At 39.8% G+C, this 25,560-nt stretch overlaps 2 protein-coding genes across 7 annotated transcripts in view; one reads left to right on the top strand and one right to left on the bottom strand.

The window, feature by feature from the left end:
* RAB3GAP2 (RAB3 GTPase activating non-catalytic protein subunit 2) overlaps positions 1 to 16,147 on the top strand; it is a 49,035-nt gene extending 32,888 nt beyond the window's left edge. For all 5 annotated transcript variants that reach the window (XM_080408541.1, XM_080408540.1, XM_080408539.1 and 2 more), the window contains exons 21-35: positions 1,099 to 1,196; positions 2,017 to 2,122; positions 3,133 to 3,293; positions 4,751 to 4,967; positions 5,344 to 5,517; positions 5,647 to 5,753; positions 6,766 to 6,832; positions 7,592 to 7,662; positions 9,792 to 9,827; positions 10,408 to 10,482; positions 10,714 to 10,932; positions 12,690 to 12,779; positions 12,864 to 13,082; positions 13,761 to 13,919; positions 14,202 to 16,147. In XM_080408541.1, coding sequence (XP_080264667.1) covers positions 1,099 to 1,196; positions 2,017 to 2,122; positions 3,133 to 3,293; positions 4,751 to 4,967; positions 5,344 to 5,517; positions 5,647 to 5,753; positions 6,766 to 6,832; positions 7,592 to 7,662; positions 9,792 to 9,827; positions 10,408 to 10,482; positions 10,714 to 10,932; positions 12,690 to 12,779; positions 12,864 to 13,082; positions 13,761 to 13,919; positions 14,202 to 14,348 — 1,946 coding nt within the window. In that variant the 3' untranslated portion in view covers positions 14,349 to 16,147. The remainder of the gene's footprint in view (positions 1 to 1,098; positions 1,197 to 2,016; positions 2,123 to 3,132; positions 3,294 to 4,750; positions 4,968 to 5,343; positions 5,518 to 5,646; positions 5,754 to 6,765; positions 6,833 to 7,591; positions 7,663 to 9,791; positions 9,828 to 10,407; positions 10,483 to 10,713; positions 10,933 to 12,689; positions 12,780 to 12,863; positions 13,083 to 13,760; positions 13,920 to 14,201) is intronic.
* A 229-nt stretch (positions 16,148 to 16,376) lies between these two features.
* The window catches only part of IARS2 (isoleucyl-tRNA synthetase 2, mitochondrial), a 38,738-nt gene continuing 29,554 nt past the window's right edge, over positions 16,377 to 25,560 (bottom strand). For both annotated transcript variants that reach the window (XM_080408545.1, XM_080408544.1), the window contains exons 15-23: positions 22,678 to 22,786; positions 21,779 to 21,881; positions 20,666 to 20,791; positions 20,139 to 20,270; positions 19,389 to 19,495; positions 18,359 to 18,504; positions 18,039 to 18,223; positions 16,893 to 17,037; positions 16,377 to 16,741 (exon numbers count right to left, since the gene is read on the bottom strand). In XM_080408545.1, coding sequence (XP_080264671.1) covers positions 16,590 to 16,741; positions 16,893 to 17,037; positions 18,039 to 18,223; positions 18,359 to 18,504; positions 19,389 to 19,495; positions 20,139 to 20,270; positions 20,666 to 20,791; positions 21,779 to 21,881; positions 22,678 to 22,786 — 1,205 coding nt within the window. In that variant the 3' untranslated portion in view covers positions 16,377 to 16,589. The remainder of the gene's footprint in view (positions 16,742 to 16,892; positions 17,038 to 18,038; positions 18,224 to 18,358; positions 18,505 to 19,388; positions 19,496 to 20,138; positions 20,271 to 20,665; positions 20,792 to 21,778; positions 21,882 to 22,677; positions 22,787 to 25,560) is intronic.

Here is a 25,560-nt window from a genome sequence, read left to right as displayed (position 1 = left end):
ATTTTACCATTTTTTAGGCCAGTGTTACAAAGTACAACAGAATAATAACCTTAACCCAGCCCCCAGAGGGGATAAACAGCACATCAGGGAACACGTACAGTAAGTAAGGTGTTAGATAATGCAACTCTTGAGAGCAAATAAATAACATTGTGACCAGCAACTATTAAACTAATATAATGAATGCTTAGAACAAATTTGTTTTAACACGCTCTGGTCAGATCTGTTATGTCAACCCATCGTGCCCCATATTGGGCACCAAAAAGGACTGTTATGGTTTAAGCTGGCAGGTAGCTAAACACCACACAGCTCTTCACTCTCTCCCCCCGGCCCTCAGTGGGATGGGAGAGAGAATCGAAAAAAAACCAGTAGAATTCATGGGTTGAAATAGTTTAATAGGATAGACAAGGAAGGGAAAATAATAATAATGATAGTGATAAAAAATTAGAATATTCAAAACAAGTGATGCACAATGCAGTTGCTTACTACCCACTGGCCAATACCCACAAACTGATGCCCAGCCAGTTCCTGAGAAATGGCCCCTGGCCAGCTTTCCCCCCAGTTTATATACTGAGCATGATGTCATATGGTATGGAATATCCCTCTGGCTAGTTCAGGTCAGCTGTCCTGCTCTGTCCCCTCCCAGCTTCTTGTGCTCCTCCAGCCTTCTCGCTGGTGGAGTGGTGTGAGAATCTGAACTAAGTGTAAACACTGAACTTGGTGTAAACACTGCTTAGCAGCAGCAAAAACATCAGCGTGTTATCAACACTATTCCCATCCCAAATCCGAAACACAGCACGTACCTGCTATGAGGAAGAAAATTAAATCTACCCCAGCTGAAACCAGGACATCCAAGCAGTACAATAATCTTTGTTTTGTTATAAATTCATTTTCTATATGACTCCTTTAGCGGTAGGAACACTTGTGTCCTTTGTAATGAACCTTCTCCACTAAGGGTAAACCATTAGGGCATCCTGGATGTAACTTGGTCCTTCGTGTTGCACTCAGTGGGACCTGATCAATAGATGATCTCCTGTGTAAGCGTACGGGAAGAGGCTGTGGCTTTATGTTGTTCATAATGTTGACTAATTTTTGCTTCAGGCAGCTTTTTCTTCTGGAAGTGTTTGTGTGGGGAGAGTTCCATAGAAGAAATGTGTCGTGCATTGGAATCAGCAGGTTTTAGCCCTCAGATCTTGTTGGTAAGATATTTATTACATACTTTAAAACTTCGATGTAGTATTTTGAAAACAAAACATTGAAAGGAAAAATTCTGAATGTTGATCTTTGGATTAATGCTGTGTTCAAATATCCCCATGTTTAGTTCTTTAGGTATTTGTATCTGTATTTCCCACTAAAGAGATGCCAAAAAAAAATATCTAGTTGAAAATGTGGATATTCTAGTGGGAATTTCTAGATTATGCATTTAGGACTACAAGTGTTAAAATTTTGCTGAAGTTTTCTTCTACAAAGAAGCAAAAATTATGAGAGTAGTTAATTTCAGGCACTGATACATTTGTTATAATTCCTTTTTGCAAGCAGGGAAGTTTAAAAGGAATTAAAAATAAATTTTTCAGAATCGCTAGTAGTGTTCAGACAATCATCTTGGTCTTTCAACTGCATGTAATTTGTGTTTTGCTACTCTTCTTCCATCCACTACAGTGGAAATACATAGTTCAGTATTATTTGCTTGTATTAGGATTTTCAGGGGTAGTATTAATAACTTTTACTAAGCTGAGATTGGTAACATACTGGTATTAGCTGGCTGTGCCTTCAGAAGAGGGTGTTTCTAAGATATCTTTCTAAATGAAAGATACAGGTTGTATTGTTTCATTTCAAAGTCTTCATAGGGTGTCTTATGCAATATTTATATTCATATAGTAAGAGTTCATGGGTATAACATTTCTGCTCTCTGCCACAAAATTTTTTAGAGAAAGAAAGTGTTTGTATTAGGTATGTTGCAATATTACAGTTTCATTCAATTGCTTTAATTCCATATTCTATTTTTCTTTTTTATTGCAGTCACTCCTTCTCAATTTATGGCTTTCCAAGGAAAAAGATATTCTAGACAAACCAGATTCTGTCAGTTGCCTTCACACTATGCTGTCACTTCTGAGCAAAATGAAAGGTGAAATATGCATTTGGGACATGTAAACACAACTGATATTATTAGAAATCTGCTACTCTGACCAGCCTGTGTTACCATTTAGGGTTTCCTCCCCCCGCCCCGCCCCCCCCCCCCCCCCAGTTACGTAACAGCTACATGCTGCATATTGATCAACTAACCAAAAATGCAATCAAAATGTGAAGAGCGTTACAATTAAAGGCTGCTTCATGCCGTGTAGTTTCACTCTCCACTAAGCTGACACAGCTCTTATTTGGCACCAGAAGGTGACTGTCCTTCCTCCCTTTTTTGGGTGTATAGTTCTGCCCCCTCCTCCCCCCCCTTGTGCTGACTGCCTCTCAGAAGTCCTTTGAGTTGCTGTAACTTTTTGAGACACCATTATTCTAGCAGCGTTTGTATATTGAACATCTCTCTTACTTCAGGGGTGCTATATAAAGTCAACTTGTCATTATTTGGGGTAAGCTATGTAAGGAATAATTACTGATTCTCCCACCTCACACAGGGGTGCTGTGGATATATCTGTGCCAGGTTCCTTTACGTCTAGTTCACCACAGGGCACCACTGTTGGCTTGAAACTGGAAGCATGATTAAGCTACTGCTGCTGTCTGAATAAATTAGTTTTGCTGAACATGAGGCAGCCTGAAGAGAGACGGCTTGAGGGCGTTGAATATGTGTGGCATCTAGAAATCACAAAAGGAGCTGTCTGCATTGTGAAGTGTCATTTTGTAATATTCATTATATCTAGTAAGCACGCAGCAGGTTTTGCTGCCGCGTGATTTAGATCTGTTGCCTGTTTCCTAAAAAGGAAACTTGGAGACAGAGTAATTCACATTATGCTCTTTATTCTAAATTTAATTTATAATCTAGAAATTGTATGCTACATATCTAGAAGAAGATAATGTAGAGTAATTGGAAGTTGCTTCTAATAAAAGCTGTATTAATACAAGTGCTGCTTTACTAGTTTGAACACCTGGTGACGCAAGTTGGGTGTCCCACCCTCCCTTTCCCTCCAGTGGCTATAGACGAGTCCTGGGACACTCAGTCCATTTCTCCCTGGTGGCAGCAAATGCGAACGGCTTGTGTTCAGTCTGAAAATAACGCAGCTGCCTTGTTGTCTGCTCATGTTGGACATTCCGTCACTGCACAGATCGTTGACAGTGTGACAGAGAAAAAGGTAAGTCATTTTGGATGCCCCCCTTCTGTTTTATTGACTGTGTCAGTTCCATGCAAATTGCTGTCTTTAACAAAATAACATCCTCAACACGGGCACAGGCATGCACCATCCGGTAAGCCTGAAAATTTGTATTTGAATTTGAAGAATATCATGCTGAGGCGAATGAATGATACATCATAATTGTTTACTAAACATATTTATATATGTCGTGGGAACTGTACAGTGAGCTTTTGTCTTGATAGCAAATGATGTTGACAAGCTTAAAGTCTACACAGTTCCCACGTGAATTTGAGAAGTCCGCTGAACTTTGGATGTTAAACCTGTTTTAACATAGTTTTCAATATTTTTTTTTAAATACGCTGGTGAATTTTCTTAACACTTATGTTACTATGTTTTCTTAAGGCGATGGGTGTTTGGTTCTCTCGGTAATAAGTATGTTCTTTACAAAGCTGTGATTGAGACTGTGAAACTGCAAGCAGCATTGCAGTTCAAGATGGAAAAGGTTATTCCATTCCTACATAGCACTAGGCATATGTGTGTTTTTCTACTTGACTGAACAAATTAGATGGAGTTTAGGTGATGTTCAGTCTTGTAAGTAGACTGCCTTATAAATTGTAACTAGATTACTGGGAAGTGTTTTAGTATTTTATTGCAATTAACTATTGCAATTCTGTATATTAAAATAGTCAGCGTTGCCCAAATAGGATTGTTGGTATGTTGCAACATACTATGCTTTACCCATGGGCTCTCTCCTGTATCACCTTCTCTTCTGCTCTTAAAAGAATAAAGGAAGAACTTTTATTTCCCTCAAAAATTCCCTCCTCTAAAGCCATTTATTCTGCTGCCCCGCCCCCCCCCCCCCCCTCCTTTGTCCTAAAGCCTAGAAATCTTAATAGCCAGGCTTCTGAGAACTCTAGAGTTTACTGCCTTGGTGCACAAAGCTAAAAATCTGGTCTACACCCTACTAGAAAGATTCTTGGGCTTTCTGGCAGGGCATTTGCTGATAAATGTGGGAATTAGCAACACAATGCACAGAACTGCCATGTGGTATGATCCAGTGTTTCTGGGTGCATGATACGTATTTTTTAATATGGTAGGTAATTGAAATGTAGGTGGATTAATGTGTATATAGTGAAGGATTTAAAATTAAATCGTTTTGAAGGGATTCTAACACACTTCTCAACTAAATATGAACTTAAAAATGGGACTATTAGATGACTTTTCAGGTCCTTTATTTCCTTAGGCTTCTATTTAAGAATCTGTGCATCTTGTGAGCAATGTGGGATATTGATTTGTCGTTGCATAGTAGTTGATGTACATACTTTGAACTAAATTATTCTTTAAAATGCAGTAGCTCTTGGGATATAGCTTTCAATTTTAACACTATCCCTTTTTTTTTAAACAAAACTGTGCTACTTTAATTGAACAGCCCTAAACCAGTTTGTATGTTCTGTTAGTTTTCCCAAATAATTGTAGGTTCGGACACGGAGTCCTGGGAAGCACTTTCCCTTGATACTGAGTATTGGAAACTTTTGCTGAAACAGTTAGAGGATTGTCTGATACTTCAAACACTACTGCATAGCAAAGTGAGCAGAAGGACAAAAAGAGTGTCGTCACTGCAGACTGAGCCTTTGGGCAGGCTTTCCGTGAAGAAGTTGCTTGAGGCTGGGAAAGGTACATTTTTTTTTCTCTTGGAAAGACGGGTGATTGTGTTTCTGGTAGACTTCCGAGCCACCCTTACCTACTTAATGATATACACTGCGCAGGAAATGGTTCTGCTCGTTACTTTTCTTAATTTAAAAACCAATGCAAACCACATAGAATACCGCTTTAAAGTTGTAAAAGGGTATTACTGTGAAGACTGTATTGTAAATGTCTGATCACTTGAATAGGAAGTTTTCTAATTGGTAGAGTTATTATGTAATTAATGGTAGTAGTTAAAACTTGTATCTCTTCTCTTGTCCTTTGATTCTGAATCATAAATCTTGTGGGATACATTGACTATACCTCATACTTTTTTTTTTTTTCTTTCTGTTTTAAAATGGCCTAGGAGGTATTGCTGACACTGTAGCAAAGTGGGTTTTTAAGCAAGGCTTCAGCCCTCTTGTACTGAATTTGGCCCAGCACAAAACCAATATGGATCGTACTGATGAATCTGTAGAAATGCATACCCCTATCTTTTTTGAGGAACCAGAAGAAGATGCAGGCTTGGAAACAATCCTAGGTAAGGAAATAACACAAATTTTTCAAATTCTAAATGCCTGCAGAGATGTTTTAGTTGCTACTATTGTGAAGTGGCAGAAACCAGAGTGGGAAGAGGTCTGTCCTGTGACTTTAGATTTTCTTTTTCTAGAGCTGCTGCAACTAGCATATCAGCAGTTTCCATGTAGTCTTGAAGTGGATGTACTCCATGCACACTGCTGTTGGGAATATGTGGTGCAGTGGAATAAGGACCCAGAGGTAAAAAAATTTAATTTGCGGGGAGTAATGGTTAAGACCGGCTTAACAGAAGCCGTTGCACCTTTCGTTAAGAAGACTGATTTTGAAGGCATACTAGTTACCGTTTGTTTGTGATAAGTGGCAAGCAGAAGCTGATTTGAGAAAATGAATGCAGGACCTGCGGCTGAATGGCACCTCACGAAGGTGACATACAGGACTGTAAGTTCCTAAGCTACCAGATTCTCAAAACTGTAAATGTGGAAACTGCATTAAAATAAGCAGTGTGAAGAAGGGTTTTGACTGTATCTTGGGCAAGTACAAAACAGTTTAAGTACTGCAAAAATAGTGATGAACCTTTCTTCTTTTCTAGGTATGTTAAAACAGACCACAGAATACTAGATTTGTTAAACTAGAATCCATTCCATTTAAAGAAGAAAGAAGGATTTCTTGAATATTCTTAGATTCCCTGGCCATTGCTTGGAATTGTCATAGGAGAAAGAAAGAAAAATTTCTTTCTTCCACTGCTGTCCTGTAGCTTCTCTAATATTGGAGAACGTTGTCCAAAGTTCTGATGATGATAAAATTGAAATTAGCACTCCTTAGATTTCTGCAGCATAACACCTTGCTATAGAATAGAAGGTTCCTTTGAGATTGTGAAAAACGTACTCTATCATTATGAAATGGAGTAAAAATTAATCTTCCTAGCACAAATGGATTTTGTATTTGAAAAGTGACTGTAGTCAGTGGAGGTACCTTTCAGCGAGGAGTATGTTAGCAGAACATATACTAAAACAAAGCCATGAAAATGGTGCTGAAATCACAGTGTGTTTGTTACTTTGCCATGCGTGCGTATGTTTGTCACATAACAGCAGAAAAGATTGAAATATCAGAATAACTTACAAGTTTTGTAACTGTCAAAAAATAGTAGCTTTAAACTAATCTGCCTGGGCCCTTTAAGAATCAATAGTTTACATTTATACCAAGTTTTGAATAATCTATTAACTTGCTCTTTTACTTTTTTGTTTTACATAAGGAAGCATGTTTTCTCATTAGGTCCATAGATCATCTAAGATGCATTGTTAACGCTCACGTTCAGCATGGTAAGTATCTTTGCTGAAATTGTAAAACAACAGAATAAACGACTGTGTTCAACTAGTGTAAATGTATACAGTTCATAGGTAGTGATAGCCATTTTTTCTAAATAAACCCTAAACAAACCAAAAAAAACCCCCAATCCCCAACTGCTGACATTCAAGCTTTTGTTTTTCATGTTGAAACACTGTTTCCATCAGAACCATGAAAATAAGTTGGTGAGATTAAAGTTTTAATGTGTTTAAAACCATTTAAAATAAAATTGCTCTGAAACTATTTTTTCTTGTATTTTAGTGACACATGCTTCTTGCAATTACTCTTCATGCATTTCTTGATACTCTTGATTTTTGATTGATTTATTGATACTTGATACTATTTTAGTGAATGTGATGACAGTTGCCTTTTTTGTAGACTGCTTATGTGTACAAATAAGGTGCACTCTATGCGTAAACAACTAGTCTTAAACCTTGCTTAGCACCAAAGTTTGTTCTACCTACAACGTTTAACCCAGTTTACATAATAATTCTAATCAATGGTTCATCGCATTTCTGACTGTTATTTCATCACCAAGGTAGTCTCCCCCTGAGAAATCTGAAATCTAAAGTACCAAGTATAAAGCAAAGAGGATAACTTACAGTTCCTTCTTGTTTTGTTCATCTTTTTTTTAACTGCCCTCCCTGACTTAGAGAAACTTTGGCTTTTCACGCCATTGCTAGTAAGATCTCTTTTCTGTTCCTTCGGAGTTTACAAGCTTGCGATTGTTCTAGGTATTGCTCTGATGATGTGGAACACATTCATAGTAAAAAGGCTCTCTTCTGCTACGTATCTAATGGAAAAGGTGAGTGCAGTGTTGTGACAGTATTTTTGAGGCTGAATTTTTATAATTAACTGAAAAATGAAACTAGTATTTTTAAACAATTGTTTTAAAGTCTGGGATATCTCCGATTTAAGCGTCAAAAGCCTGCTTATTTCATTTGTTATGTAGCTAACTTGGAATTGATGAAGGAATGCATATTTTAAAATATCAAAATCTGGAATGATCAACTATAGGCAGCTTTAAATAACAGCTAATCAGCACAGGCTGATGTATACTGAAGACGTGCAGTGTTAGCTTGTAGTTGCTAAAGAAAAAGTATTTGTGAAACAGTTTGAAACTGTGTATGTGTCTGTTTGTGTCATTTTACATCAGAAAACAATAAATAACTTAGTGTTTTCTATGTGCCTGTTTCCTGCTAAGTTATTGCCATGAAAGTTTCTGGTTCCCACAAGCAGCAGCTTTTCCTAATGTGGTCCAAGTTTTGCGTGTACAAGTGCTTGTTTTTCAAAAGGCAGAACATTTTGCGGATGTTGTTGAGCGTTTCTGTCACTACCTTTGTGTAAATCAGCTTCTGTTCTAGTCGGCAGCTTGTCTGCTGTGGGGTTTAGCAGTCTTCTGTCCCTGCTGAGCTTCAGGTTTTTTCACGCTTAGAAATACAGCATGGATCTATTTATGGGAAGTCAGTCCTGTTTAGGACTGGAAGACGGTTTAGGAAGGAAGAGTACTGTCAGCAAGTGATAGATCTGTTCACATTGTGTAAGGGGAATCTGCCTGTTGGTTTGCTGGAGGCAGAGCAGCAGCCAAGTGTTTTTCAGCGTAGAAGTCCAGATGCAGAGAGAGAAGCATTGACAGTGATTTAACAGATGGTGGCACACCCACCCCCCCCCCACCCCCCCCAAACAAACCAGTGAAGAAAACCCCACAAAACCCAGAAGAATTTGCTGTCTTGTCATCTTTTTTCCTTCTCCTTTGCTCCTCTCATCTTCTGCTTTTGCTTTTTGTTTAGCTCTAAGAATTGGGAGATTGTCATCTTCCTCGTTCCTTTCAGCAAACAGGCTCAGTTGTAGTAGGTGTTTCTTCTGCAAAAACTCTTCCAGTTTTTCTGCATGCCTTTATGGAAATCCACCACCATTACTTCTGCCTAGATTAATACTCACAGGAGAAGAGATATAAAGGCTTTTATTAACTGTTTTTGCACACATCTGTTACCTTAAACAAATATCATGTAATAACAAATGTTGCTATCTTTTTTTAATCATTACTTATGTATGCTTGAAAGCTGGGAGTTAGTCCTTTGGGTTTGTGTCATAGAAGCAGTAGCACACTCACCAGCTTCTAGAAAAATAAAGTTTCCAAATCTGTCGGCACTCAGTACCATAATGGACAGCTCAAAGTTGTCTTGAATTCAGACTTTGAAACAGGATGATAGATCACTTGAATTGGAGTTTAAATAATCCTGTAACTCAGGACCCTGGAATCTCGCTTCAGCTGTTGTTTAGACTCTGCCATGCTGTTGTAATTATTTTATTTTTTTATGCTATGGAAGAGAGAACTTCCACTTACATGTATGTGCTTTGTCGTGTGCAGCATGTGATGCAATTTACAGAAATCGGACCTCCTAGTAACATTGCTAATGTTATCAAGGGGATGATTGAGGTGTGTCTTCTGAAGAATTCAGACAGGCAAAGCATGGAAACCCCTTTAGAACTTTGTTATTAGACCTTCTCTATCTCAATGAAAAGTGCTGGAGCATTCACTTTCCTTTTCTTCTTCCCTTGTTCCCTAGTGTTTCTTTCTAATATCACAGAGCTAGAGCCATGTAATACCAAGTGTATTATAGAAATCACTGGGAATTTTTTAGCTGCCTTTGAGATTTGAGTTGAGGACATCGGGGACTTATTTCTAATCCTGGACTTCAAGAGGGATGAATTAAGTATGGGCATCAGCAGTGTTCATTTCCGAGTTGTATGATCTGTCTCAAATCTTTTGCTGAAAGCAAGCTATGCAGTGTGTCACATTATGTAGCTGTAATGAACTATTTTCCCCCTCTGAATGAGAAAAATAGTAATAAAGGGTTAAAACATGGGGTAATGGTTACCTTATGGTGAAAATTATTTAATTGTGCTGAATTATTATGTTTTATTAAACAGGTTGGAAAAGCTCCAAAGGACAGATTGTGCAGACGGGCAAGTAATACTACTTTTGTCTAAATGGAAGGAAAGAAATAAAAATGCCTTGATTTTAATACTGGTTTGCGATTTATTTCTGGAAGTTTCAAAAAAATTCAAAATACAGCCCTAGAGAAAATGTTACACATTTTAAGAAATGTAAATTAATCTTTATCTGACTAAGCAAATTAGAACAGTAGTATAACTTCAAATATTATAGAAGATAGATTTCAGACTATAACATGACAAACTACTGTTAGTTTTCACGCGTAATTTCATTAGTTACATTTTTTTTTTTTTGGAAGACACACGATGTGCTCAGAAAATGAAATTTACTAGATGTGATTACTTGAGGAATTCAGTCTTCTTTAGAGATACAGTATTATAAATGGCTACATTTAGCTTTATTCCTATTTTTTCCCATTATTTCTAATTAGTTGTTGTACTTCAGCAAATATTTGTTTACCTTTAAATAGAATAGGTTAATAAATTGAGCTTAATGTGTTTTATGTCAACAACTCTTCTCAAACGTACAGAGCTAATAAAAGCCTGTTTCAATTCCAACTGAAACGATTTAAACCATACTGTTTGTTAACAGGACGTAGGTATGGGTGACACAGCGATGACAGCTTTTCTCGGCTGCTGTTCAGATCTTCTTCAAACATTGCTGGAGGTAAATTTTTATTTTTCCTGTAGAAGGTAAGGAACTTCACATTTAACGAATATTGTTATACAAATTTCTGTACTGTTCAATTCAGACAAATAGGAATGAACTTCTAGACGATGTGAAATTTTCTTCTTAATTTCGCTCCAGAGAAGTTGTGATTAAAGCAGTGTCTTTTCCATAGAAGGCCAATACAGAGGACATTTTGCATGTGACTACTTTTCTGTGTTGCTCTGGCAGGCTGATGTTAGCAGCGACGAAATGCAGGCTCCTGTCTTAGATACCGAAGATGCTTGGGTGTCGGTAGAAGGACCAGTATCGATCGTAGAGCTAGCCCTTGAGCAGAAACGCATTCACTACCCACTTGCTGAACACCAGTTTGTGTTATGTACTATCTTGTACGCCATCATGAGGTTTTCTCTGAAGAGTGTGAAGCCTCTTTCGCTGTTTGATAGCAAGGTATGTCTTTTGAAAGCATACATCTTAATGTTGCTATCCTTCCTCTTGCTATCTATAATACATGCTAGCGTTCGCTCTATTAATAGTTCATGCACAATTGTCTGAAAGACATTAGTTCACTGTGGTGCATTAATGATGTTGTCACCAGAATTCAGGCTGAGACCCAAACTTGGTGCCTTTCCTTATGAATAAAAGATTTGTAGTGACCTCAGATGCATGAAAATCCGCTCCTTAATAATTAGCTGGCCTGAAAATACTGCTTCCTAAGAACACTGGGTGACTGTTTTTTTCTAGTTACTTTGAGAAGTGCCAGATCAGTCAAAACGTAACATTTCTGACCTTAAATATTTATGTTAGTGTCGCTCTTGTATCCATTATTGCTGGTGATTATTCCAGAATTCTGAGCATCTCAAAGAGAATAAGCAGCTTGTCATTTAGTGCATATAAACCACTTTTTAAATGCAGTGACCTTGTTTTTAATATTCATTACAATATATCTCCAGGAAGGCTTGACCCTGATACAAAGCAGGTACCACAGACTGAGCTTTCCTCCTCCTAGCCTTACCACACTACAATTTAAAGAAAAAAACAACAACAAAACAAAACCCACAAAGTACTGGTACAGACTTTCATTTAATTCCTGCTGTGGAAAAGATGATTTAGTCCTGCAATACTGTGCGGATTTCTTCTTAATGATTTACTGGAATATTAGAAGTGCAGAATATTACTCTGCTTTTGCCATAGGTTCTTCTCTGTGTGCAAGCTCTGATGAAGCAGTTGGGTCTGGTTTCAGCATTTTACCATAGATCAAATTCCATTGTTTTTATGCGCTTTTTTTTTTGCTTATCTGTTAGCAGAAAGCATTATACTACCTCTTGTCATTTAAGAATGCATATTACATCTCAGGAGTGAAATTAGATCCTGGTCCTGTGCCTCCTTGCTTTTACATACAACTCTTATTCTCAGCTGCTGCCTTTTTGCCTTCACTCACTCAAGATTTCCATTTGTTCTGTGAGCTTTATGAGACAATTTCTAGCAGGTCTTTAGAGAATCTTGGCTGATGGCTGAAAAAAGGGTTAAAAGTTCTGAAGGCCATTTATTACCTTATTTCTGACAAGGCAAGTCACTGTCTAGACTTACACGTTCATCACTGTCTTTTAACACAGGCGCTTTTTCGGTCCCAATTTCCCTACCCCCTGCCTCAGTACGGAGCAGGAGTGCCAGAGATGCTTGGCATTGCACATGTCACTGCTGCAGCGTGATGGGCTGAAACAAGGGCTTACCACGTGCCATCACTCAGGGCTTTACCTGAAATTTGATTCGTCTGGAGCTCCAAGAGACCATAAGATTCCTTACGGGTGTCAACTACACTAGCAGGGAACAGATGAAATGCATTTTTGTATCAGCTAGTTTCCATTTCTCTCTACGTATTATGCTTGGTATGTTGGTCAAGAGCCAGGGACTGGGAAATAACATCCAAACTTCAGCTCCTGCTGGTAGTATATATCAGCTACCTGTAGTAGGCAGGCAGTCCGAAGTTTGAAAGCAAATCCTCGACATATTATGATTGCACGAACAAAAGTTTGGTTTTGTCCTGTAGCTTTAACTTACAATATTCATTTTTATCCTCGGAGAGAAATAGAAGATGCAGTACAAATTAAATGTAAAAAAATAAGTAGTCTTCTTAGCATTGGATCAAAATGGATTACTTGCATTCCCCTGTATCTCTGAGGCCTGTCTTTGTTTCTCAATTTTAGGGCAAAAATGCATTTTTCAAAGACCTTACTTCAATTCAGCTGCTACCTAGTGGTGATATGGATCCGAATGTGTTATCCCTACGACAACACGTAGGTATAAGTTTTGTACTGAAAGTTCTTAAACTTCTAAAATTTCAAATAATACTGAAGTAACCTGCAATTTTTGCTTCCAAGTTCTTGGTCAAAGTTGTGAGTGCAGTGGTTCAGACACTATGTTCATCACAAAAGGCCAAAGAAGTCTCAGAAGAGGAACTGTTTCCTTTTGAAAAGGGGAAGAATTGGCCAACTTTAGCTGTGGACCTTGCTCAGTATCTTCAAGTCTCTGAGGATGTGGTCAAAAGGCATTATGTCTGTGAGCTGTATAGTTATGGGATGGATCATCTTGGGGAAGAGGTAATAACAGCTTTTAATGATTTTAAATCGATAACAGCATTATGTCAGATACTCTGCTAAAATTACTTTTTTCACTTACTTAAGATGCCTGGAAGGTTTAGGCAAGTATTACCAGGCTCAAAAAATCCCTAGGCTGAAAAAGCCAGGCTGGAAAAATACTTTTTCAAGGCTGATAATTATCTTCATTTTATTTCCCAGCAAGAATCTGTGTATAGCAACTAGCAGAAACATGACAGGGAGTTATACTACTGGTCTAAACCAGTATGGCTTTTCTTAGAAATTTGACTATATTTGATAGTTTCAGGAATCTGCCTTTTTTTGCCTGTTAATCTCTTATTTTAGGAAAAGTTTACCAGTCCTTGGACAAGAAAATCCTTCCCTTTCTTGAGGGGGGAAGCAAAGAAGAGATTATATGGAAGTTAGGAATATGTTGTTGAACTTAACATATGTTGTAAAACCTGTCTGTTGCTCCTGCCCATTGCTGTGTATGGAGTAATTCTCTGCCTTTGTTCACACTTCTGCTGTTACGAAGCTTTTAGTAATGTGCTTTATTACAGTAACAGGTAACACAAGAAACAGCCTCCAAACTATTTGTCCTTTTAGTATTGAGAAGCTTCTTTTGATACAGCTTCTCCCTGTTTTTCTATTCTCTACTTCTCCCTGTTTTTCTGTTTTCAGGCCTACCTTCAGGTGGCTGACAAAGAAGTGCTTGCATCCCAGCTGCTTATACTGGCTGGACAGAGACTGGCCTTTGCTTTACTTCATGTGCAGACGAAGGATGGTACGGAACTCCTTGCCAGGCTTCCTCCAACACTGTGCACTTGGCTCAAAGCTATGGTAAGTTAAGCTCGATTTAGGAAAACGGGTTGATTTTCAGAAGCTTCTGTTTCCCAAGACAGAGATGACAGCTGAAGGGCCCTTTCTTACTAACGGAAACAAGATTTTGTTCTCATTTTTCCTGGTGCTAGTTCTGTTTCATGAAGGATAGAACACTTTCACAGGTCAAAACATCAGCTTGAGTTGATAAACCTTAGTAATCTGTTTTATACAAGCTCAGGAGGATTTATATGCAGATGATCAGCTGTAACATTGCTCTGATTTGTTTATTCTTTTATATAGAACCACCGGGAACTTCAAAACGCAGAAGTGCCAATTGCAGTAACAGCCAAACTCATCAGCAAAGTCACGGAGCACCTACCGGAGAACCACGGGCAGTATAACCTGGCCTTGAACCTGACAGAGGCGGTAGAAGCCATCTCACAGTGACGCTTTCGGTTGGCGCGGTTCTGCTGTGTAGCGGTGTAATGCGTGATTTCACACGACTGAGGCTGAACTTGAACTGAAAGAAACTTCTTCTGTGTGGCTCTTGTTTAACAACGAAAAGAACAATGCATCCCATCCCAGAGTTTCAGAAGGTAATTTTAAATTGGAGTATATTTTAAATTCTGCACTAGTACAGAGATGTTTAGTTTCTAGTACACTTGTTAGTATCTGAAATGCTTTGTTATTTATTTCTGACTTGAGTGCTTTTTGCGGTAGTCTATCTAAATTGGATATATTTGACAGCAGTTTTAGTCCGTTTACAAAATCACATCTTGTGAAATTTTGTATTTCATGCTGGCAGTAACTGCTGCAGTTTCAATGTTCCATGTATGATTTATTTTTCCAAACGAGCTGTAGTATTACACCCGAGGAACAATAATAATAATAATAATAATAATAATGATAAAAAAGAGTCTCTGAAGTTACCATGTAAAGCCAATACTGCTTTTTCAGAAGCTAGAGCTGGTGTTGGGCTCGTGCCTTGTAACTGCATTGTAGGTGACGATGACAGCTGCACTAGACAGGGTGAAACGTGCTGGGGCCTTACGCACGGGGGGAACAGCCCGCGCTAGAAACAGCTGGGAAGGAGAATCCAATTCTCCAGACACAAATACGGACTCCTCTCGCAGGCCAGGTCTCCCCCAGTATTGTCTCTTAAGGTGCTGGGCTTCAGCTAAAACTGGATTTTCATCTCTCTCCTTTATTATTAACCTCTGCTGAGTTTAAGTAGGTCAAGGAACGTCTTACTGGAAGATTGTTCCCCCATCTTATCGCTGTAGAAGATGTAGTATGCTATAGATCTCTGCACATGTTAACTCGTAGTCAAAACCTGCTTTAAATAGTTGACACAACTTCACTGAAGATCTATAGTACCGAGTACACTTTAGCCTTAAAAACCCTTTTATTTACAGTACCTACAGGGAATCATATAGTGAGTATCCTCACTGTTGCGGTGGTATTAAACATGATTATCTTGCATCAGTTAGTACTGTTTACTGTCTACCTAAAGGAAGTCAGGAGAGAAAAATGAAATTGGTGTACACTTTTTGGAGTCAGCTGAAATTCCTAGGTCCATCGTGTAACCTGCTCCTCTTGCATTAGACGTAAGAAACGAAGTATTCCGCCTTGCTGGAGACAGAACTTGTTCTTACCTTTCTGAAGTATGTGCTGCTGTCATCTAAGGGTTAGACTCCCCCTAAAAACCAAACTGTTATGTAGGTGGCTTGTTCTACCAGCCTCCTTCACCTATTTGGCATTGCCGGTTCCTAATTACTGCACTTTAAAATGTAGCTGTTGAAGGCTTCTTGAAGTTTTGATACTACACAAGATCATAGTAAAGAAAAGTAAGCGGCCAGCCCTGGCCTATGTTTTAGGTACTTCTGTAGTGACTGCCCTAACTGAGGTTAAAACAGCTGTAGGGGAAAAATGCAAGGCAAGATTATACAGGAGACTTTACCTCCTTGCCTGACAGCACTTCAGACTTGTGCAGAAAGGAGTACGCTAGAGATTCAGTCATCATGAAACCCAGGGAAAACCAAAACTGTTTCTTAGTTGCATTACATTCCCGCATCCTGGGAGAGCTGTGGAAAGGATTTTACTGTAAGTGAGTATCATGTCAGAGCTGACCCACTACACCAATCAAATCTGTAATGTATTGTAAGTAATACTCTGTATATAGTGCTATTTTGTGTCTAATTTGCTGTGGATTTGTGTAAATTGATTAAATAAAATTTGAGGTTTCATTGTCTCTTCCTTCCTTTTAGGGAATGGTGGTCACTACCTTTTCTTCTTCTGTTCTGTTTTACAAGAGGAGTAGGCACTCCAGGGTAGAGAGGGACTGGTTCTCTGGGGTCCTGAGAAGCACCTGCTGGCAGTATATAAAAATTACACAGCAGCTGTTTTACTGTGCAGTTACACTTCAAGGGAAGTAAACTTCGAAAGAACACAGGCTGCTAAACCCAAGTAAACGGGTTATTTTGAATGACCCTTTTTATTAAGCTGAAAAGTGATATACACAGGTAGGTATATATACATAAGGTTCCCGCCAAAACCATCAGAAAACTCAGCCGGGGCTTAAGCGTTTGGTTCTACAGGTTGCAGCACAGAGACCTTCTGGTTAGCCACCACTCTTGTATACTTCACTACTCAAGACTCTGGAACAGCTTGTGCAGAAGCTTTTCATCTTCACGTGCTGCCTTTTCCAGCAATGACTTTCAGGCACCGTGGGCAGGGAGTGCTTGAGGAATCGGAAGTGTATCTCCTGCAGCGAGGGCATTTTGCTTTGGCAACGGGTAGGGCTATAACTTTATACGACGATTCTTCACGGATATCACCACCTGTTAAAGAAAGCGTTATTGCTGAGAGCGGTGTTCACTTCATGTGTATAGTACTCAACTCGTAGGTGTAGGTGTAGTTAGCAAAGCATGGTGTAGTGCAGAGAAGTACCAGCTGCTTAGCGTAGTAGCGTGCCTGGAGTAGTTCTCTTACCTTCCAAGTTTATGAGGAAGGTCCCTTTGGTGATGTTTGCATCTGCAGGTGTTTCTTTAGGCAGCTCGCTCAGCAGGGTTGTCTGGGAAGCCATCATTATTTCATTCAGCTGTGAAACACTAGAAGTTTCTTCAGCCTGCAGTGCCTAGGGAAGAGGGTTAATTTTCAAACTTGCAACCTGGTTTTGTTCCTTGACATCCCTCCCATAGAAAATATTAAAGCAAAAGTAGAACCACTGTATGTGGTTGCCACAGCTGTCACAAGGAACACAAGTTTGCTTACGCACACATGTGCCTGTGTGTGTGTAAATATAGGCATATATACAGCTCTGTGTACATCCAGCATCAAAACTGGGGTCCGCTGCTGCAAGCTCTAAAATACTCCGGTCTTCAAAACAGATGCTAAGACACCGGTTCCTAGTCAGCGTGGGTGATTTGAACCACGAGCCTAATTTACTTACTCCTGCCAAGAGGAAGAGTCCAGACTGGAACTACAGCATCTAAGGGTCCCTCTGCAGAAATTTTCAAGTTACTTTGACCCCCAGAGGAAGAAAGCCCATTACTTTGGGAAAGTACCGCCGGCGGCACTACAACAGGCGTTCTCAAGGAGTGCAGAGCTGGCAGTCACTACTAGCATAGTCCAGGGGTCAGCACGGGGCCCGGTACCATCTAACACGTTAGGAAGCTGGATGACGGGGCAGAGCGTACCCTTAGCAAGTCTGCTGATGACACGGTGCTTGGAAAAGTGCCTGATGCAGCTGAAGGCTGCACTGTTTCTCCGGCTGGAGAAATGGGCTAGCAGCAATCTCCTGAAGTTCAGCAAAGGAAACTGGTGCTTAGTGACAGGAGCCAACAGACAGAAATGGAAAGAGGAAATTCCAGGGAAACACAAACCCACTTTTTTTACTGTGAGGGGGGTCAAGCACTGCCGCAGGCTGTGAAGCCTCCACCCTCCAGTATTCAAAACCCAACTGGACAGAGTCCTGCGCAGCTGCTCAAGCTGACCCTGCCTGGGCTACACCATCGCCAGCCATCCCTTCCAGCCTCAACTATTCTGTGATTTCCTGGCAAGTAACAAAGCAGAAGAAAGTTTACAGAAATTAGTATTTTTTGCACAGACAACACTATTCTTAGTTGCATCTTTTACCTCCATTAACTCAAACAGCAATCCGGGCTCAATTACAATAACTACTTCATATTCCAAAGCATTCTTGCCGGAGATGGACCCAAGGAAAGAGTCTCTCATTGCACATGCACCTTCTATTGCTTCCTCAATGCCGGGCTTCTTCCATGTTGAGCTTGCATTAATCCAGCCAGTACGAAACACACCCTCTGAGCAAACGAAAGAATTTTTAATTTAGTGTCTCTCTATTCATAAAACCCAATGGTGTACCTCTGCATTTGCATTCTTTCTGTGTAATTAAACAGTGCACTAGAAGAATTGCTTAGAAATTATACGTGCTTTACCTTTCTTATAAGGGAGGTGCTGGAAAACCTCCTCTGCCAAGTGAGGAAGAATCGGTGCAAAGGATCGGACCACGACATCTAAAGCCTCTGCTAGCACAGTTTGGCACGAGCGCCGCTTAGGATCTTTTTCCTCTTCACAATAGAGCCTGCAAGACAGAGACGAAAGCTGGAAAGTATCTGCACGTTCATGTTGCTGTTCTTGCTTAAGAGCCATAGTTCCAGGACTGCCACTGGAAGTGCAGAAGTCTGACCTAGCTTGCCTTTCTAAGGAAGTTTTCCTTAGCTGCCCTTCCTGGGCAAGCACAGTGGCGTGAGTACAGAACCATGTGCATATGCAGCCACGCTCCCTCATGGGAAAGGAGATTCTGTACGTGGCATGTTAATTTGCCTCACTTGTATGGCAGAGAATCTCTTCTCGGGGAGGTGGGTGAACCTGCAGCTCCGTTAGCCTTTTGCTCTGGTTCATCTATAAAATTCAGCATTAGGGCTTTTTTCTTTCCCCACCCTGCCCTTTACTTGCATTCTGAAAACTAAAGATCAGTATAACCTGCAGTCAGTATCACCTCCCTCCCCCGTGAAACAGCCCTTTCAAAAGTTACAAAGGTATCGGTCACATTCTTTGGATTCTTTACGTGGTTTTTAGATCAGTAAAAGACATTCGGCTGCCCAGCTCAGTGCCCAAAGCCCTTCCCTCTGCCTTCCCACGTTCAGATGCACTCTCTTCTGGGTAGAAATGCACAACCAAGAATCTATCTTTAAAACTTAAGTCTTAAATGTCTACGCTTGATTACTTTTCAAAATGATTCAGTACCCCAAGTGGACAGAACACAGAAGCACGCTGATGACATTAACAGCTGAAAGCAGCTAAGCTTTCGCCTGTGAGCTTTAGTGCACGAACACAGGATACGCAACCGTGAAATCTCCTCCGAGACACCCGCAGTCACTCAGCATTCGCCTGGAACATTATTACCTCGATCTCAAACAGATTAACTTGTCTTTTCCCTTTTAAAGGCAGCAGTAATGAACTTACCTGTCTTTGACTGTGGTGAAATAAAAGTTAGACAGGTTTCTGGAACAGAACGCTTGCAATAGTCGAACAACTTTGCTATAATCATATTCTTTGTACGCCTCGGTAACCTGGGGGAGGGAGCAGAGAGAGGAACAGTATATCGGTTTTCATCACGTGGCACATAATGACAACCTCTGATGAACCTGAACTTAAACTGTAAGAAGCAACACAAAGCCTTGGGAGAATCTTTTCTTTAAAGGTTGTTGGAGTGGAAAAAAAAATATGGTAATTTGGTTAACAATTCGGACAAAGAAATAATTTCAACTCAAAATTTGAGGGGAGAGGACAGGGGGAATCCCAGAAATTCATGTCTGTATCTTCTCATCCAGCAGAATGGTTCTGAGTGACAGGAATGACTAAATTTTGGACTACAGAAGATTTCCAAAGCTCTAGAAGTTTTTGGTTTTGTTTTTACATTTTTAAATATCTTACTCTGTTTCTATAGACTTCTGATTTCAGGCCTTGGGCAGGGGGAGAGTGGGAAAGACTGGTCTATGTCAGAACCAAGTTAAGAATGTTAAAAACAAAGCCTTCCTCTCAAAACTTGCAGTATGCTTAAGGGAGGGCACATTGCATCAAAGAAACCTTCGTGGTAATCATTTGCCTACTTAATACATACTCTTTACTCATACTCTTAAAAGAATTTTCCCTAGAGGTATAACCCATGAAAAATGTTACACATACAGTCATCTAAAGACAATCTGCCCCTACCTTGCTGCCATAATCTTGCAATAAATGCAGCATGTATTGATCCACTATGTACATCTCTGAAGCGGGGATGGAATCGGTTTCTGGATTGAAGCCAGCCATGTTTCCCAGCATGAAGCGTAGTGTATTCCGAAGCTAGAACAGAACCAGAAAAATTAAGCATTAATGGTCTGCACTTGAGATGAAACACAAAATTTTCTATATTTTCTATAGAAAATATTCTATATTGAGTTAACTGGCAATATTCTATAATGAGTTAACTGAGGTTGGCTGTTTTTTAAAATGGTTGGTTGAACAGTTACAAAAGCATCACGAAGTACATAGGCCAAAACTAGTCTTTTCCTTAGCACGCTTTACTATTTGTTCCACAGATGCAAAAAGCTGTAGTATCTACCTAAATGAGTTTGGAAAAACCTTCCTTAGTCTAAAGATTGAAGAGCTTTGCAAAGAATCCTGCTCAGGCAACACAAAACCAAATACAAAGAGGACCCGTTGTTAGAATGACAGGTGTTAGCATACTTGGCTCTCACCTTGTTGATGTCATCTCTTGCAGCATTAAGTACAACGGGCCCAATCAGAACCTCCGTAAAAACATTGGATTCTGCCACCCACCAGCGAAGAACATCGGCACCGTATGGGGGATCCTTGGTGTGATCCTAAGTAGAGACAAAGTCACATGAGCAGGGCTGCAGGGGGTCCTGCAGCATGGTGAGCAGCGCAATTCCGTGTTGTCAGTGCTGCAAACATATCCCCACGTGTGCCCAGAAGGCCCCTGTATTTGGAGGCCTTCACCCTATTTTAGCAAGATTTACTGTTAAGCCAGGGCCACAATATACACTCACAGCAGCCTGTGTACAGGCAGTGCTAGAACCCAGGTAAACTGAGATAAAATCCTTCGAACGCTTAACATAAAAATAGCAGTGTTAATATCTAAGACTACATACATTTTTTCACCCCCTTCAGACTGTTTTTCACCCTGAAAACGGCTTCTCTCCATTTTGAAAGAATAGTAACTATTGTGAGTTTATTGAGTCAGATAAGCGAGTCTTTGTAAGGATGGATTCTTTCGTCTAGAGAGTTGCAATATCTGCTTAACACTCTCAGAAAGAGTGACAGCAGGACTGGGGAGGGAAAAAAATTCAGAGCATCACCTGCAGTGCAACCTCCATGACCAGGGAATGAAGGAAGTTTCCAGAGTCAATAAACAGCTTAGGCTGAGGGCAGACAGACTGCTGGGGTGCAGCCACTACTCTGACTGCTCTGCTGCTAGGCCCAGCTTGTGGGTTTCAGTCAGTTTGAAAGCAAAGGTTAATTTTTTTTAAATCCCCCCCATCGCTCCCTCAGCAGTGTTCCCAAGCAAAAATGAACCATTCTACATCCTCTGTGTAATGTGTTTTCTTTTCTCTTAGCACAGAACGAAGGCGTGGGGTGTGTTTGGCACCACAGCCGAAGCGAGAACAACTCCAGGTTTTTACTCCAGCCAAATGGAATTGCGGTGTAGCTGAGGTCTTTACAAAAGCCTTACAGAGTTCTGCTGTAAACAGGATAGATGTTTAGTGAAAAACAAGGCACAAGACAGCTGCAGAATCTGGCAGTGAAAAACTGTAACTAGGATTTATAAGAATCTCAAGAGTTCAACTTACTTCGCCTCCATTGATAACTACATCAGGGTCAACCACGTTGCCAATAGATTTAGACATCTTCTCCCCTTTCTCACCAAGAGTAAATCCATGAACTACCAGAGTCCTGAAGACCAAATTTTAGTGTAAAACAAAATCCCAGTGAAAAAAAAAATAATAATCTATGTTAAGAATAGGTTTCTAATGAGGGTGTTCCTAAGTCAAAACATACACAAATCCTCTATCTTGATAAGCCTAAGACTTCATCCGCTGAGTTGAACCAACCATGAGTATGCTGTACTACTGCCCCAAGTAGCACATACAACTTCATTTTCCTTATTTAATTTTGCTATGCGAGCAACAGATTGTTTGCAGATATCCAGGGCACACGTATTTCAAATGAATTGAAGACCGAAGTAGCGTTTGCTCTTTAAGCCAATACATTGCCCAGATCGCACAGCCTCCTTGCAACCAGGCCACGTTACCCTTCCCTTCCCTTCCATCTTCCAGGGGACACACGGTACGTCCCCAGCTCCGGTACAAGACGTGCACCCAGTGATTCTGAATTCCTTACAGCCTCACGTTCAATTCACAAGTCAACGATCTTAAGAGATTTTCATACCGCACCTCCCATAATAATCCCTTTGATCACGGGAGTGGGAGGGACGGCAACAGAGCAGAGCTGTATCTGATAATACAATAGGATATACCTCAGTGACTGAGAAAGAAAACATCTATTAAAATGATGATGGAAAAAAATGAAGCAGTAAATCCATTACCATCTAATCCGAGAAAAACTTTATACTGAAATCAGATACTTAGTAACTGCTTGATTTCTCTTATTTACACACTGCTGCCCACACTATCAAAAGCCCGATACTTAATAAATAAACTGGCAATGTGTTTGCAATTCACACACTTACTTATATGGTGCTTTTTTCCTTGCTGCCACGCTAGTTAATAGAGAGGATTGAAACCAACCTCCCAGCTGGTCTTTTCCTTCAAGGTACGTATCTGCTCTTTGCTCTGCACCTTTAAAACCAGAAGATTTTGTTTTAAATATCAACCTATATCTTAAAACAATTAATACGCTTAACAGAAAATCTTTGAAAGTGATTAGTGAAACTTACTCTGCTCTTTCTAAACCCAGTAGGTAAGTTGCTTTTAGAAATTGTGTAGAGTTACTCGGAAATGACACAAGCGATTCATTAGTATCAGATTTTTTTTTTAAATCCAAGACTCACTGAACTCCAAAATGTATACGCTTGCTTTCACCCAAACAAAATAATAAATTACGAAAATAGAAGCTATCATGCTCAGAGCACTTCATAAGAAGTTATCAAAATACTTCCCACGTACTCCTAAAGAAACCGAAGGACCCAAGAAAAGATCACATGATTTGGAATTATTAAAAATCTATGCTGCAACCTGAAACTTCACCAGTTGGGAATTACTCAGGATACAAGTCACAGATGTAACGTGCCTGACTAGCCCGTGTAAGGCATCAGGTATTTTCAGAGGAGACCAGGAAGCTTTGGCAGTGACCGCAGCTCACCTGCAACAGAACTTGTATTTCTGATCACTGGTGTTCCAGGAAAATTAAAAATTTCAGAAAATAAGGGCTAGGACAACACGGGAATCAGAAAGCCTGTTGTGGGAGACAGGGGTGTGGAAAAACCTGGCTTGTTTAGCTTATCCAGGCGAAGGCTGAGTGGAAATATTACTCCCTATAACTACACAAAAAAGAGGAATGCTAGAGAAGAACAACTGGAGCTAATCAGTACTGCTGGCATCAGAAAAAAAAGATAGTGGGCTACAAGGCACATAGTCTGGGTATTAACTGGTTGCATATTACAAACAGAAGAGCAAACCCAGCTTTCCCACAGGATTGAAAGAGGGCAGCAAAGTTTTAATCCCTTTGCTGGTGGCATTCAGCCACTGTACGAAAAAGGTACAAGACTTGTTGGCTCAGGAAGCCCTTCCTCACCCTAAAAACCCCCGACAGGTTGCCATCAGAGTCAGAAGAGAGTAACATGGAGCACAGCAGAACACGCAAGTCAAAGTCTAAGTCTACACATGTGCCACGTTATACACATCTTTGGCAGTTTTGACTTGGAGCTGGTGGCGTAATTTTCCAGATATTCAGACAAAAGTAGTTTCTCTACTCAGTTTTTATCTACTAGCTCCTTTTATCCTCTTCCTAGGACCCCTGAGACAATGCTTCTTTCTACTGCTGACACACTGGATTTATTTGTTTAACTTCATGGAAGTTTCGATATTTAGATCCATCCTGCAATAAAAGGAAGTTCAACATTACAAAGGTCAAGGCCATACAGTGCCAGCTAGCTCGGGAAAAATGTGTGGGTGGATGTTACGGTTTTTAAACACATTTGTTTATTTCTTCAAGAAAATCTACAAAGAGTTTGGGGGTTAAGAATAGAGTAAGTAGGGATCAGCCTTTGCGTTGACAGACTGCAAAAATATTTATAAGAACAAGATTAAAAAAAAAAAGAATATTTGTGGTGAGGAATAAAATAGTAGTGGAAAATCTGTAACAACACATTTGTTATTTACAACTAGTTTACCAGCCACTGGTTTTTAGAGAAGTGAACTTTTCATGGAAATGGCAGTAATTACAACTTACAGGAGAGAAGAATTTAAACAAACAACTGATGACAAACAGCAAACTGTATTGGTCTTTTCTGACGGGAACTACATCTGGCAGGCTGGCTAATGTAGCTTACAAACTTCATGGAGGCCTGAACATTTTATCTCTGCAAAATACAAACATGGGTTTTGCCTACACAAAGTCTGCCTTTGAAGTAGCTCCCCTACCACAGTTTCATGAAAGTTGCAATGGTTATATATAAATTAATTAGAACAGTATGCAAGTTTCTTTGTAACTGGAAGAGTATGTCCGACAACCCAGAAGAGACTTTCCAGTTGTTTATTTTACACCGAGGTACAGTACATAGGTCATTAAAGAGAATTACAATTTATGATCCTTCTGGTTTAGATTTCAAGATTCCATATCTTTGATCTCACAGACTTTGACTTTTAGATTAAACGTATTGTATTTTAATGCCAGGAACGAATCAGCTAAGATAAATTCAAGTCACTCAGCACAAAAATTTTAACTACTTAAAGATAGGTAAGTTGTAAAATAATCACATTCATTCAGTTAAATATTACTCAATAAGATAGGGAAAAATGTTATGATGTTGAGAACTACCATCATTGTGATACAAAACCATGGGTAAAAAGAGCTGTGTGACTTTTCCCAATGGCTTAACACGCCACAGTAGAGTCCAGTGTGCATTTTTACACGAAATATTTTGAAAACTAATAATCTCAAGGTGGTAGTGCAGCTGGCACTCTGCCCATAAGGAAAGCATCAAGACCTGTAGGAGAGTTTTAAGACAGAAAAGAATTCTCTAAAATGGATACTCCAAAGACAGCTACTGAAATTCAAAAGGCTGAACACAAACTGCACTTCAAGCAAGAAAGAAAAGTCCGAGGCACCACAACGTGGTGTATTCAAAATTAGCAAGTGGTTTTGAACCAGGTTTTGCTATTACCACAGCTTCTTTTTGGAGGCAGCGTATCAACACTCTTCTACCTCACAGCAATACTGTGTATTATTATCATACGTTATTCATGCATGAAGCATTCAGACTTAAAATTTAACATTGCACAAAAGAATATGGAAACCCTTCTTTCCAAAAATATCTGAGACGTGTAGCAAGAAACAGGATTAGAGAGCACAACAATAAACTGTTCAGTGAAAACAGCGTTAGGCAAACAGA

Source organism: Falco punctatus, assembly GCF_963210335.1.
Source record: "Falco punctatus genome assembly, chromosome: 12".
Lineage (NCBI taxonomy): Eukaryota > Metazoa > Chordata > Aves > Falconiformes > Falconidae > Falco > Falco punctatus.
The sequence above is the reverse complement of the archived record's forward strand: the minus strand, read 5'-3'. Positions and strand labels throughout refer to the sequence as shown.